General features: G+C 42.8%; 2 protein-coding genes across 2 annotated transcripts; one reads left to right on the top strand and one right to left on the bottom strand.

Annotated features, from left to right (window-relative positions):
* Positions 1-1,542: 1,542 nt before the first annotated feature.
* Positions 1,543-9,837, top strand: LOC113157641 (solute carrier family 2, facilitated glucose transporter member 4). The gene is made up of 11 exons (XM_026353229.1): positions 1,543-1,575; positions 3,830-3,925; positions 5,111-5,271; positions 6,842-6,966; positions 7,124-7,239; positions 7,430-7,592; positions 8,112-8,299; positions 8,434-8,538; positions 9,091-9,192; positions 9,286-9,489; positions 9,610-9,837. The coding sequence occupies exons 1-11, from the start codon at positions 1,543-1,545 to the stop codon at positions 9,835-9,837; spliced, it is 1,521 nt and encodes a 506-aa protein (XP_026209014.1).
* Positions 9,838-10,977: 1,140 nt separating this feature from the next.
* On the bottom strand, positions 10,978-15,378 carry LOC113157643 (Y-box-binding protein 2-A). The gene is given in 10 exon segments (XM_026353232.1): positions 10,978-12,365; positions 12,460-12,591; positions 12,852-12,954; positions 12,956-13,063; positions 13,152-13,240; positions 13,488-13,730; positions 13,821-13,910; positions 14,053-14,086; positions 14,169-14,232; positions 15,193-15,378. Coding segments are annotated over 10 exon segments (981 nt in total). The 5' UTR covers positions 15,272-15,378; the 3' UTR covers positions 10,978-12,326.
* Between the last annotated feature and the right edge of the window lie 187 nt (positions 15,379-15,565).

The following is a 15,565-nucleotide window of genomic DNA, read 5'->3' as shown; positions in this document are numbered from 1 at the left end:
ATAATTGTTATTGGCTCTCCGTGTATGAATTCATGTGAGACTGTTTGGAAATGTAATATTATCTCGTCCGTCTGCCTCTGATTGCGTACGTGAACTCGTAAAATACGTTGGAAGGGGCTGTACTCCACTGTTCTGTGGTGTAACATTTCTCTACATTTAGTCAGAGTCACACACATGACTGTGTCCAGGGCCCCTGGCCTTCCATGAGGGGTGTCAGGTTCTCCCACTTCTCTCTCAATGTGCGTACGAGGGCAGCAAAAGGAAAAAGCCAAGAGACCGAGCTGCAAGGAGAGGGTGGCATGAGGTGAGGGTGTGTCAGTAAGGGGTGGGCTTGAATAATTTTATTGACTGATCTACAGCAGGTATTTTTCCACTGAGCTCAGTGGTAGAAATGTACCGCAACAGTTTCCCAACACACGCCCTAATCCCTGCCCCACAACCACACCTACAGTACACTGCCAACTCAGGTGGCACAGCCCAAATTTAGAGGCCACCTGTTCCCTGCTGGAGGAAGATTGAGCTTTGTTGTGTGTAACAGAGGGTGAGGAGGGTTCTCGGCTGTGGTGTGTGACCTCTTTGGCATGTAATCTGAAATAGAACAGGATTTATGGCTGTCGGAGAGACAGACAATAGCAACCAGGGCGTTAAAGACAAGCCCCCCTTTGCTGCCCATGGGTTATGTTGAGTCATAGTGGCGCACTCTCGGGTTGGCTTGAGATCTAACACCTGGGAAAGTGTATATAGGTATTGTTCCTTTTGCAAATAACAGTATATGAGGGACTAAAAGTGTAAGTATGCAATGGTAATTGCCCCTATAGTTGCACCTTACATGGGACAAAAAAAGCTAAGTGCATTTGTGCATGAGGTTATTGCTGAGTTTTGTTTTTCAAATCTGCCTCTAAAATGTTACATTATGTAGCTCATAGCTCATAAAACTGCGCCCCGAGACCAAATTTGGCCCTAAGCAAACCTCGCTCATGTGCTCCAGCGATTGATAAATGGTTGTTGATTTAAACAGGAATCTTAAAATGTAATCACACCTCCTCTCTCTCTCTGCTCTTCATCTCTTGGACACCATAATGAAAACCAGTCCCCTGTTGTACAACATGATCTTTCTTCTGTACCCATGCTCTCTCCCCTCTCTCCTTCAACCAGCTGTACTTAAGGTCAAGAGAGCCTCCTGCTTGCGTTTCGACCTCTGTCGCATGACCTCAAGATCAGCCCACAGGGCCTCCATGGAGCAGCTACCCCACCCCCACACCCACAGTGGTTACAGAGAGCGCTGTACACGTGGGTGTGCGGGTGTTCAGCTGGGCTGACACAACACAAACGTCAAAGAAGGGAGGACACCCTGCAGGGCAGGACGCATCAGATAGACCACGTCGTGTTTCTCCTTTGGATTAAACATTTCCGTTCGTTTTTGGTACCAAAGAGCTCAAGGTTTTAGTTGGCGCTTGTTGTCCTTTTGAGGGAGTTTCACGTGTTTCCATTTGGCACGCATCTGTCACCGACTGCTACTGGGTGCCTGGAGCTGCCAAAGTCATGCCGGCCGGGTTTCAGCAGCTCGGAGGAGAGGTAAGATTTTCTTGAGAGCTTTTCAAAGTTTTTTTTTATTTAGAAAAGTCACTATGTGACTCATACTCCGTGCGTATTTCACTTTTCGGTGCGCATTTTTGTTTGGAAACGTTTTACGCACGGGTTTTTTCTCCTATACACAAAAACCGTAAGTCAAACTGCAAGCTATTTTAAACCGAATCGTAGTTTACCTCGTATAGTTCAATAAATAAACACAATCCCACTGATTTGTCAGGCAGAAATAACCGTAATCGTAATGTTAACAAACAGGATTCTTGTTCTCCCACCGCTGAACTGTCATGAAACTGTAAAACTACATAAAACACATAGATCTTAAATACAATTTAGTAGAATAATAACAATAATATTATGAAATATGGAGACCATAATATGTACAGTAGATGTGTCTAAGAAAAAAAAATAGCATCAGTATTAATCTCAGGTTCATCAAAGGTCAGGGCTCGTAGTGTGGGTTTATTATAAGAGGGCTTGTCTGACTGGTTCCTGTTCACCACCCTCATAAACACAATAAACACAACCTCTTCTGTTTAAAACTCTATATAAATTTCAGATTATGTGAGTGTCTGTCATATTTAGGGTTATGTACCTCTGGTTGTGGACTGCTTAGCCTCCCCTTAACCTTAAAGGAAGAACAACTGGGCTGTTATCCCAGATGCCATCAAAGGCATACCTGAAGCTGCACAATTGTTAATAAACAACAATTCAGGCTCTGTGAACTTTAATTGTCCCAGACATTTTAACTTTAATGTAAAATGATTCAGCACAAAGAGAATATTGCCTTGTAGTCTGCTAAAGATCTTAAAGACCTGTTTTATTTTGAAGGATATAAATTGCATTGATCAAGCTGTACAACATGATAATTCAATGACACAGTTGCGTTTTGCCCTGAACTGTTACAGTTGTTAGTTATTAATTATGTTATCAAAGGCAGAAACAGATTCATGCCTGATAAAGTAAATGAGTGACTGCATATTTAGTAGCATGGTAGTTTTATTGAAATGCAGTGAACAAGAAGGTCAGTGGAGCGTGGAACCAGCTGCTTCTGGCATTTTATCTATTCTGCAAGGACACGTGCACACACATACACAAACGCACGTCTCTGTTTTGGTTCATGACTACTAAACAGCAATTACCAATAGACTCAACACAGCAAGGTCATGACACAGTGTTACAGGGCGGCAGCAGCTTATGCAAACTTTGCAAAATGATCCACAGATTAGAAAAGAACTGAATGAACTGCACCACATAAAACTGTAAAATGTATAGAAAACTGTTTCTTTTAGATGTTTTTTACAATATTACACATTTAACATCTATATGCCGTTTTATTTGCTCAACCTTAACTGTAAAAACATTTTGTTTAATGTGGTGCCATCGTGTGTGAACACTGTTCTGTTCATTCAGCAGGTTTTAAAAGACTCCACAAGTGCATCAAATCAAATTGCCAGCCAACATTTTGCTGTTATGAAGTTATGTCTTTAGCATCGAGCTGTTATGAAACCTTTTATTGGAAGGAGTAGATCTCATCTCCCCAAGGTCATCATGTCTGTCACTGTGGAAACAGGTGCCTGCAGCCTGATGGGAAACTGGACGGAAGTTAAAGTTCAGGCATCAACAGTGAAGCAGCCTGTGAAGTCATGAGCAGTGCTACAGAGATTGTGTCAGGATCAGGATCATAGTTATTAATAGTTGATGTTAGTGCTCTCACAGTGGCAGGAATTACGGTTTTTGACCGGCGCCGCCAAAAGAACAGTGAATGCCACCTGAATGCTGCAATAAATCCCATTATAAAAAGACGCTCGTCCAAATCACAGAGGAGGGCTGATTCTAATTCACTGAATGTCTTCACACAACATGTATCATAGTATTTGTTGAAGCCTCCACATGGCCATAATCCTGTAGTGTGTTGTGTTATGTTTTTAAATATTTAAATCATACACACATCACATTTTTAGTGCATTTTGTCCATTTTGTTTCCTTTCTGCTTCTTCTTTACTTTCTTTCTTCCCTATCTTAATTCTTCCCCTCCTGTCTTCCATCATATCATAATTTTCCTATTATTCTCCTTTCCTTTCTCTCTCGGCCTCAGTTTACTGCATTTTTCTTTCTTTACCATCTTTCTTTGTTGTTTTTTCTGATGTCTCATCTCTATTACTTTGTCTTGCTATCCTAGATTGTTAAAGTTGAAACATGTATGTGTTTTTTAGTGTTTGTTTTTGTGTTTCTGCTCCAGACAGTGACTGGAACTCTTGCTCTCTCTGTCTTCACTGCTGTTCTGGGATCTCTGGAGTTTGGATACAACATTGGTGTCATCAATGCACCTCAGAAGGTAAAAGCTGAGGCTTTTTTTTTTTTTTTTACCAGGATGATGTTACAAACGAACCAATAACATCAATAACAAAGTTCAAAGTGGCCACATTGCATGCATTTTTGAATGATACAGTACGATGTAGGAGGCTGACACACACATAACATTTAACTAAGCTGTTTCTCATTATTGCCTGGGCTTACATGGTGGTGCGTATGAAGACTTAACATCCTGTCACGCTGCTTCAAAAGATGTAGTTAAAAAAGGACTTTAAGGAGGGAAACAAAGTCTCCTACAAACCCTGTATGTATAAATAGATAGAAAGGTGTCACACGCTTTTTATAACGGGCATAATGCACATGAGAAATGTATGAAGTTCTAAATAAGTCATGAATTTATTGTGGATCATTCTCCTTTATCAGCATTTTGTGGAAAAAGTATAATGCTAATGATGTGGTGCTGATTGACAGGTGTCTGTGTGACCTCAGTCCACCACAACATGGTTGTAGTTAAATAGTTTAATTTGTACTGTATAAATTAAATAGTTACAATTAGATCCACATAGAGATCCACTGCTAACATATTGTTACATCAGTAGTAGTAATCTAATCACAGTTACAGGGTACATTTTACTGCAAAAGTACATTTTGCTGATACTACTCGTGTATTTAATACAAAGAAGCTTTACTCGTAACTGAGAATTTTGAAGGTGTGTTATTTGCTTTTACCACAAGGCAATATTAAATTCCTGGCCACGGTCAGCTTTCATGTTTAAAATGATCAAATCTTCTGCTGATAAAATGCTGAGTTTTGTCTAATTGTAAATTGTTTAATTAAAAGTCTGAAGTTTAATATTGTATTTGAATGAGGAGGTATCTCATTACAGTGAAAGTCAATGAAAGTGAACAACAACACAAATGTGACCAGCTTGACTTTTTGATACCTGGTGCTCTAGAGACTTTTTTGTTACAGCAGTTAAACTGCTAAAGTATGACACACAGTGATGCTGCTGAAAAGGTGTGTTCTTGCTATCTTGACAAATTGTGTTGCTGGAAATTTGATCTTTCTCTCACCCATGAACTTTGACAGTGTCACGTGCGTGTCGCGAGTTTTTTCTTTGCTCTTATCCCCATTAAGTAGCACCTCCTGCCTAATGGCACACAGCAAGTCTGATGTTTTCTTTGGTATCCCTCACTTCTCGTTCAGATCATTGAGGAGGAATACAACGCTACGTGGGTGCACCGGTATGGAGAGTCCATCCCCACAGGGACCCTCACCTCCCTCTGGTCTCTATCCGTGGCCATCTTCTCCATTGGGGGCATGCTCTCTTCTTTCTGCGTGGGCTTTGTCTCCGAGTGGCTCGGCAGGTAGGGGACAAATAAATTTAGTTAGACTTAGTGAAGACTGAGAAGTGTGGGACACATACACACAGGAGCTAGGTCGGGCTGAAGTGTCCGTGAGTTAAAAAATAACAAAGCTGTTGTCAAATAGAGTGTAAACAGAAACGTGTATGTGCTGTATCATACCTATAAATAACAGCATACTGAGCAGCAAAGTAAAATATTAAAGTAGCCATCTCAGTGGTGCATGGATCCAAAATGGATCCCAATGTCCCGTCTCAGTCATTCAGGGGAAACTCTGTCCAGGATGTTCCTCGTCAACCCAGTTTCCTTTTGAAACCTAAGCTGGGACTCAAACTGGACGACAGCCTGCAGCTTCCACTAGGTCAGCTTGGACGCACTCAGTTTTCCTAAATCAAGCAGCAGTCACCAGCTTGGCGGGTAAAGACAGTGGACGCTAATGTGACCTCAGAGGGACCAACTCACGTCACCTGTAATAGTAGATCTCACTGTCCAATGGGTGAGACGCCAGGGAAGGAGCACGACACATGTTACAGAGGCGTCATGTTTTATGCTCACCTTAAATCACACTTTCAAACAGCGATGGTGGTCGAGTGTTTAGCTTTTAGTTTGCACGTGTGTGATGTGGAAACTGCAAATACACTAAGAACGGACTCTTTAAAATATCTAGAACATGTGTTGATCATGCTCTGGTATGATGTCAGACTGCAAGTGTTAGTCTAGATAAGTCCATTGTTTAACTATAAGTATGGATGAGATTAATGAATGGGCCAACCAGGTACAGGCCTGGGGACCCGAGAGGTCAAGGGTCACATGTCTATGAAGAGAGGGCTCATATTTCTTGTTTGGTAGTTGCATAACTCAATTGCAACATATAAAAATCTTAAAAGAGACAAAAGAAAATGACCACAAATAGGCAAACGTTGACCAAAATAGACACAAAATGTCCAAAAAGAGATTAAAAAGAGACATATGACAATCAAAACTAGACACAAGATGACCACAAATGCTGTGATACCCTTCTTCGTACTTCATACTGTAGGCTCTCAGGGCTCAGGAGCTCATTTTATCATCATAAGACCTTGATCATTTTTCATATTTAGGTATATTTGTTAGCTGTTAGTTACCACTCTCCATCTGCTGGTAGAAGTTACACGTAGCACCATGTACACTGGCACTGTAAACAGAGAGGAACTAAAAGCTTCAGTGTTTTTGTAAGACACTGCCCTCTGCAGGTTACACATCACCAGCTTCTTAGTCTACATCCAAGCTCCTGGTAGAACTGCTGTTTCAGCAATCTGTGAAAAGTGTGAAGTGTAACGTAATAAAATATTATTGATGTACACATGTACTGCGTCTGTGGGAGGGTACTATCTGTTTAGTTCATCACCCACCACCATACAGTCTCTGTATATCAAACAGCACACAGACCATTGTGCAAGGTTCACTATTCAAAATCCATCATTTCATAATTCAAGTGTCTGTCTTTGACTCTCTGATAGTGAAACAGGTTAAATGTAGGTTGTATTCAATGGGAGAATATGTGACACCTCAGAGTTGTATGCTTGTTTTCCAGGAGGAAAGCCATGCTCATAAACAACCTGTTTGCCTTCATTGGTGGAAGTCTGATGGGGATGTCCAAGCTCTGTCGCTCCTTCGAGATGATGATCCTCGGACGATTTGTCATCGGTGCCTACTGCGGTGAGCAGCCCACTCACTCTCATCTCTCCTTACTTATTTCTTGTCATACATTTATATATATATATATATATATATATATATATATATATATATATATATATATATATTTTTTTTTTTTTATCTTTTCTGCATGCCTGTTTTCTGTCTCTCTCTGCAGGGTTGGCATCAGGCCTGACACCAATGTATGTGGGTGAAATTGCTCCTACGAGTCTTCGAGGGGCTCTGGGCACGCTGCACCAGCTGGCCATAGTCATTGGCATTCTCTTAGCACAGGTATGATGGCAAAGGCATTATACATGTGAAGTGTTAGTGCCTGGATAAATAAGTATTATGTTCATACAGCATAAGTGACCATCAGTCAGTTTCTCAACCTCATGCACGTCAAGTGACGTTTGCATTAACATTCAAATATTTAGTACATTTAAACGTCATGTCATAATATTTGCATCCTCTCCTTGTGCAGATCCTCGGTCTGGAGTCGTTGCTTGGCAGTGAGGACCTGTGGCCTGTGCTTTTGGGTATAACCGTCGTGCCGACTGTTCTTCAGATGGCTCTGCTGCCGTTCTGCCCCGAGAGCCCCAGATTCCTCTACATCATCCGCTGCCAGGAGCACCACGCCAAAAGTGGTGAGTGTGTCAATTATTTAGAAAATAGATGTTTTTTGCATAATGCAACATTAAGCAGAGCCACAGGTTCAATGTACAGTACATGTCATAATGTCCTTATGTTTTTTTACAAAACTAAAGCATGGTGCTTAAAGTAAAGAACTGTACTCTTTACTTTACTTTACTTACTTACTTTACTTTGTACTTTACAATACTTTTGTACTGTAATGTTACAGTGATGCTCACAGAATTGTTACTAAATTATAAGTAATATTATTTGCTTTATCCTCAAAATGACCCAGTGAGTACTTTTACCTTTTGTAGATCAAGTATATTTTGCTTTAATTAAGTGAGTTTACTTGTTTCAGCGTGTTTCAGCGTAGTGATAGTTTTTTCCACTCACAGTAAACATGTGAGTACTTCTCTAACCACTGTATGTTGGGGCTAAATGTAAACGTATGTATATCTCTGTAGCGTCCAGCAGTAGAAATGTTCTCACACATTCCCCCGTTCTCAGTCTAACATCCGTCCTTTGTGCAGGCCTGAGGAGGCTGACGGGCCGGCAGGAGGTGGGTGACATGTTGGCCGAGATGAAGGAGGAGAAGAGGAGGATGGACATGGAGAGGAAGGTGTCCATCCCGGAGCTATTTCGCTCTTCGCTATACCGCCAGCCCATGATCATCTCCATCCTGCTGCAGCTCTCCCAGCAGCTCTCCGGGGTCAATGCAGTGAGTGACTTTAAACTCTGATTGAGTTGTTATCTCTGATCCTCATGTGAGGAGACCCACGTTTAGTCACAAAAACAGGAGTGAGTGCAGGATACTATTGATTTAACCTGAATACTGTTTGCCCCTGTGGACAGATTTTCTACTACTCCACCAGTATCTTCATGAAGGCAGGAGTCCAGAGTCCAGTTTATGCCACTATAGGAGCCGGTGTGGTGAACTGTGCCTTCACTGTGGTCTCAGTGAGTAATCAACGTGCCCTCATCGTTCATGGATGTGCTCCTTCTTTCCTACAACAGAATTTCATTTTGAGTGTACAAATCCTTTTTTAAAGTCAGTATCATAAAGTCATGCTGGGAACCAAACTGTCTCTATTACTGTTTAACATTGTTATCAAAGAGTAAATAAGACACCACAGGAGGTTGGTGAGTCTTTTTTTGAACCACCGCTAAAACATTCCTGCAAAAACATTGGTTTTTGTGGGTCAAGGTGGTTCAATGCCATTAAAACATTTTATTTTTAGCCCAAAGTTTGTGGCTTTTTGAATGCTAGTATCAGTCTGTAAGCAAGTCCAAACTAAAATATCTCAATGAGTGTCAGAAGGATTTGCACAATTCAGTTCAGGCATTCACGATTCCATCTAATGCCGGTCATACAAGTAAGAAATACTCTTCATAATCACTGAATATCCATTAGAATATAATTAAATATACTAAGTGAAGCCACTAAGACACACGTGACTCCTCTAAAGGAGTTTAAAACTCACTGTTCCCCTCTTTTCTTCTTCTTAACAGCTCTTCCTAGTGGAGAGGATGGGTCGACGGACACTCCACATGCTCGGACTAGGAGGCATGTGCGTCTGTGCCATCGTCATGACCATGGCTCTTGCTTTGTTGGTCAGTCTCCCAAAGATACAGCATCCTAATTTATAATAGATATGATTCTCCGTCTGTTCAGACCTCTGAACCCTCTTGTCTTCCACCTGACAGGACAGCGTGCCCTGGATGAGCTACATCAGCATGCTGGCCATCTTTGGCTTTGTGGCCTTCTTTGAGGTTGGTCCGGGTCCCATCCCCTGGTTCTTTGTAGCTGAGCTGTTCTCTCAGGGTCCAAGGCCTGCTGCCATGGCTGTGGCTGGCTTCTCCAACTGGACTGCAAACTTCATCATTGGAATGTGTTTCCAATATGTTGCTGTGAGTATTTTTTTATTTCTAAGAGATTTTATGTCCTAAATGGTAATAAAAGTACCTGTTGGTGATTTTCTGCAAACGTTTAAGATTTACTCATCACACCATCTAATCTCATTTCCCCAGGATCTTTGTGGGCCATACGTCTTCCTCATCTTCGCTGCGCTCCTCCTCTTCTTCCTCATCTTCACATTCTTTCGGGTGCCAGAGACACGGGGAAAGACCTTCGATCAGATTGCAACAAACTTCCAGCAGCGCTCAGCTTCAGCAGGAATGATGGACATGGACATGGACATGGATCTGGACAAGCCCAGCACCGAGCTGGACTACCTAGGGGAGGAAAACATCAACTGAAAAAGCCCCTGACTGAAGAGATGGAGCAGAATACAGCATGGGATGAACTGTTCTTTTGGGCCTGACTCCACACCTTTCTGACATGTACAGTGGCTTCAGAAAGTTTTCAGATCCCTTTCACTTTTTTTTGCACACCTTTGTGTTGTAGGTTGTATTTTAAACACCCATCAGTCGACACTCGAAAACCCATATTAGCAAAGCGAAAACACGCTGTAGTAGACTGAGGCCTGTTGTTATAGTCATATAGATTGTGGTGTCAGAACAGTGTTAAAGATGTGTGACAATTTGGGTGTTTTGTAATTGTCCTTTACTAGTACCACTGCTATACTACGTTTGTGGTTGTGAGTTATGCCTGGACAAAGCTAAGTTAAGGTTAAACGCAGACCGCTGTAGTTTCAAGGAATAAGATGCACAAGGTGTCTGGACTGTTGAGGCACTGACTGCCAGTATGGTAGGATTTTATTCCATGGCGAGGCGCTCAGCTGCAATATCGACAGACGGAGGTGGAGAGACTTTGGATTTCCTGCACTTTATCTACAAAGACATCGGAGGTTTTTCCAAGTTAAAAGCTAAAATTAAAAAACTAGGCTATATAGGCATGGAGTTTAGTACGTTTGCTTATTTTGTACAGATTTTAGAGATGACATTCAACTTTGTCATTGAACTAAAACTACAGGATCAAGCTTGGATTTGTTAAAAACAAAAAGTGATTAACAACTCTAAATGGTTTGAAGCTCAGCTGAAAGGAAACAGCTCTGCTGTCATACTTGGAGGTTTTGGCTGTTTTTATGAAAGAAAAGGGGTTTGTAGAAAATTATTTTTATAATTCTTCAAAGCATCTGAAAAAAAGACAGTGTTAGTCTGAAGCTTAGACTGTTTGTCACAAACACAGAAAAAGTCTGTAGTCTGGAAAACATGCTGGTTGTGAATGATGAGACACTAATTTACTCAAACTCTCTTCATTCTTCTGGAAAGAACCTAAATGTGTTCACAGCTTACACTAAAACAATGAGGATCTAAAGGTTTCAACTCCTTATCCACATCAAACTGACTACAGAGTAGATGAGTTTTGTATCACACAGGCATCAGGTTACTATTCATCCTTCAATCTTATGTGTGCCATCTTTTTGTGTGTGTGTGTCTCTCAATCTTCTGATTTGTACTCATTGTTCAACAGGACCTGGAATTTGTGTAGTGATTATCAGTGCTGTGGTCAAGTCGTGGCCACTTGTTGTATTGGTTACTGAAATTTGTGGACGCAAATGGAGATTTAGCTGAAGTGTGGGCTGCATGTATATTGTTATTTGTGCTGAATTATAAATGGCATAATACATTCAAGAGCACATATGCAAAACCCCAAAAAGATGCAATTCTTACAATTCTGCCAGAAATACTTCTATTAATTTCTACAATTATGCAAAAACTAAAGTATTTTCTGATCCTGGACGTGAAGAAATAAGGACTGAATCCTGAGATTTGCAAATATGATTTATTAATTAGCATTAAAGTATTGACATTGCACATGATCCCCTCCAAAGAAAAGAGTAAAACTAAACAAATAAAGTTTCTTTTCATCAATCTATCCTCAACCGAGGAGACGAAGAGAGTCGTATGTGTTAAGAATCCACTGAGGTGGTAACAGAACTAAACTTACTCCCATAATGCACCACCAACCTCACACCTGCTTGGTTTTGTCCCCTTTCAACCAAATTAAAATGTTAAAACAAAAATTCAAGGTTGCATCCTCTATAAACTACTTGATGTGCCCCATCTAGTCAATTAAAGCTGAATAGTTTCCTTTTTCAAGATGTACTTTCAGTATCCTAATATGCACCCACCATCCACCTGTATCCCATTTCTTCCCTACCCGTCCCTGTCCAGACGTGGTGTCAGACGGGACAACACAAAACAAGAAGGGGGAGGGAGGGGGGGCCTGAGGGATGACAGCAAGACGAGGTAGGTTGGAGGATGGGGGAGTGCAGGGAGGGGAAGGCAGTGCATGTGTTCTGAAGTAGATACAGTCCTCCTACCCTAGGACCTACGAGAAAGAAAACAGAAAACATAAAAGACGCAAAAGGAGAGACAGGGATTGAAAGAGACAGTGAACGAACAAAAAGTTCAACAAATATGACACCTCTAACCCTGAAACCAGATTCATCTGAAATCCAGGTTCCCTGAGTTTGAGCAAAAACGTTCCCTGCATTAAACAAAAGGATTCAGTCCAAACATAAGCAGACTTCTTAAAGACTTGGCATAAAACTCCTTATCCATCCCTTTCAATGCCTTCATTCCGCGTTAAATTTGTTTATTTTGACTCAGCAGCTCACTAAATGTCCATCAGCCTGCCCTCTGAAAAGATGTGGCACTTGTAGCACAAGAAGTGCAACCCTACACCCCCGATGTCTCCCACCCTGCCTGACCCAGGGTTGCGCCACATTGGTGTGGGGTCCCCACCTCTTGCCAAGGGTCACGTGACCGCCGTTACTGTGTCACTCTGTCGGTGCTGGGTCTGTTGTGGCAGCTGCCTCCTGTAGGAAGCAGACGGATCAGACACTTGTGTAAACACAACCCAAATGAGTGTTAACGCAATTAAAGAACGTAGGGGCAGTTTTAAAGCTTGACCTCGGGTGATTTGGATGTTTTAGGTGACGTTTTAGGGGAGGATTTTGGTGACTTCGATGTAGACTTCAGGTCAGCTGGTTTGGAGCTCTGAGGAGGGGTACCAGGCTCTGATGCAGATTTCTCTGTATCATTCTGCAATATACACAAGAAAAAAAAAGTCTTCTGGCTGTTTCACATGGCTACTTTTGGCAGTTTTGCCTTTGATAGGAGGCAGAAAGATCAGACAGACAAAAGAAAGAAGAGGCATCACCATGCAACAAAATGTTTCATAGCTAAAAATGACCAGCGACTAATGCTTCTTCTGATCCATGACAGGTCTGAAAGGTGAGCACATGGCTCATCAGTCTCTCAGCGTTTCAGACAGTTTACAGCTCATAAACGATAACACTCACTTTCGAGACAGAGGACTCTGAGGTTCTTTGCCTGCGTCGTCTAGATGAGCGGCGTTGTCTCTGGCCCTGTCCCTGAGCTGCTTCTCCCTTGGCCTGGGGGACCCTCAGAGGCCTCCGTCTCCTTTATGTCGTCGTGCTCCTCGCTCTCCTGTGGAGCAGCTGCCTGCGGGCCATCTGCAGACGGATCAGGAGGCTGGCGAGTGCGGAATGGTCTGTGAATCCCAGGACAGACCGAGTACTGAATCAGCATTTGAATTTGGGAAATTTGAAGAAAGGAAATTTTCAAAATGATGACGGCACCTGCGATATGGACGCCAGAATCTACGCCGCTGTGGCCGCTGTGTCTGATCGTTCATTGCTGCTCCGTCCCTTTGTTCACCAGCTTCCCCCTGAAAGACCAAGCACCAGACTTCAGACTGGTCACACTACAATTCTCAGCTATTTTAGAAGCATTTCTACATTTATTTATAAGCTCATCTTCAAGCTTTGTCAGAAAGATTCACCCACATTTCAATCTCCCAAATCACCACCATCTCCAGTTATTCACAGACAGTTTTCATTTGTAACTTCAGCTCTTTCAACACCAGTTTTGTGCTTTTTTAACACCCTTGTATTCACTCTTCTACTTCAACTTGCATCTTGTGGCTCCTGCCGTGGTCTGCGGGGCCTACGGCGGCGCTGCTGAGGTCTTGTTCTCTCGCTGTCCCCCGACCCCTCACCCTCAGCAGAGGGAGCTTGGCCATCAGCTGGTTTGCCCTGGTCACCCGGCCGAGGGCTGCGTGGGAAGAAGCGCTGGCGGAAGCGGCGTTTATTCGGTGCGTAGCGGCTGCCTTTGACTGGAACTCCACCAGGGCCGGTCACGTTGGCAGCTTCTGAGCCCTGTCAGAGACCACAGAGGGGAGAATTCAATAGGTCAGCAGAAATGTATTGCAGTAATACCAAACACACGATTGATTCCACAGATCGTACCTTGGCTGCTTCAATCACATCAAACTCTACAACCTCCCCATCTCCTACGCTGCGGAGGAACTTCCTAGGGTTGTTCTTCTTAATGGCAGTCTGGGGAGAAATTAAAAAGGATGATAGCACCAATATTAAAGGATGAATTAACAACTGATACAGTGTGTTAAAATTAATATTTTAAGACATTTTGAAAATGGTGCATCTATCCTTTAATACGTGAACTTCTCCCTGGTCTTACCTGATGAACAAATACGTCTTCTTTGGTATCATTCCTGTGAGAAATAAAACCTGACTTAGCAAACATGACTTATTGTTCTTGGACTTGAACAGAAAATAAATGACAAGGAACAGCACCTGTTTATGAAGCCATATCCATTGCGCACGTTAAACCACTTCACTGTGCCTTGGACCGAGGTGGCTGCAATGACAGGCAAATAAAAGAGTATCCCAGTAACATGATCCACATTTATCCAGGCTTTTAAAGCACACAGCACACGGTTATCTCGCTCGTACCAGAAGCAGCAGTGCTAATAAGAAATGGGAGCTCTGTGCGTCAATCATTAACAGTGAGACTGGGTCACCAGGGAGGTGGCAAAAAAATAAATAAAAAAAAATAAAAAAAAATAAATAAAAACAAACACTGCAGATTTCTCACCTTAAAAAATAAAAACAGATATTTAACAAAGTCATCTCCATCATGCGGAAGAGAGGGGAGCAGTTCTCCCTCTAAAATAAAACCAATTATTACCTCTGCGTAAAAAATGATTTGCACCTGCGGGCGCGCGTGCGCGCGCGCGTGTGTGTGTGTCCCGTTTGGAAAGCGCGCTCCCGCGACAGCTGATAAAGAGGATATTTAGGTCACGCGTTCGCACCGTTAACGCACATTTACGCACAACTAAACCCGGTTTATTTGCTCTCCTGGCAGGTGCAGAACAAACGCTGACAGGCTGGAAGCAGCCGCTCGCGTCAATGTGAGGAAAACACGTAGAGAAAAAAATAAAAAAAGCCAACAAGCGTCTTATTTGTGACATGAATTGATCCATTTAATGGCTCAGCTGGTCCAACAAACAGCTGAGCCACAGCTTTTCATGTTTCATGTTCACAGCAGAGGTGTAAATCGTGTGTCCGTGTGTAAAACTCGGGACACGTGTTGCTCCTGAAGTGAAGCAGTGACTGACTGACAGCTACTCGGTGCCTTCTTGGCACATTCAACTATCAACTCCCCTGCGCGCACAGAACAGCGGGTTTTCTACACTAGTCACACACAAATCGTGATGAAGCCGATGAGGCAACCGCACAGTTGTTTATCCCATGACCCCATACTAGATATGACAGTTCAAACTTTCCCCGGACCGTGCGCCCCCACCTCCACACCCACCTATGACTTTCCTCTCCGGCTGGCCTTTGTCTTCCACCGGTGCCGATGGTGGAGCGCTCTGCGCCTCGGCGTCGGTCATGCTCGCTGTCGGATTTCTACACTCTCACTACTGATTCCCCCTTCCTCCTACTCTTCCCGAAACTTTTCTACCCAGCACGGCTAAGTTTTTATCCCGACATGCCCTCGGGCTGCGGGACGGAAGCCGCGCCCTCATTGGTTTCACAAGAGCTGGAGCTGGAGAGTGATTGGCTGCGGGGTGTCGGCAATTGGGAGGGAAAAATGGACAGGTGGAGTACAGGTAAGAGGGAGAGGAGCCTGATTTAATAACGATCACTGACTGCAATTCAGGAACAAGTACAGTAGTTTAGTCATT

This window comes from Anabas testudineus, chromosome 18 (genome assembly GCF_900324465.2).
Source record: "Anabas testudineus chromosome 18, fAnaTes1.2, whole genome shotgun sequence".
Lineage (NCBI taxonomy): Eukaryota > Metazoa > Chordata > Actinopteri > Anabantiformes > Anabantidae > Anabas > Anabas testudineus.
Note: the sequence above shows the minus strand (reverse complement) of the source record. Positions and strands in the feature narration are given on the sequence as shown.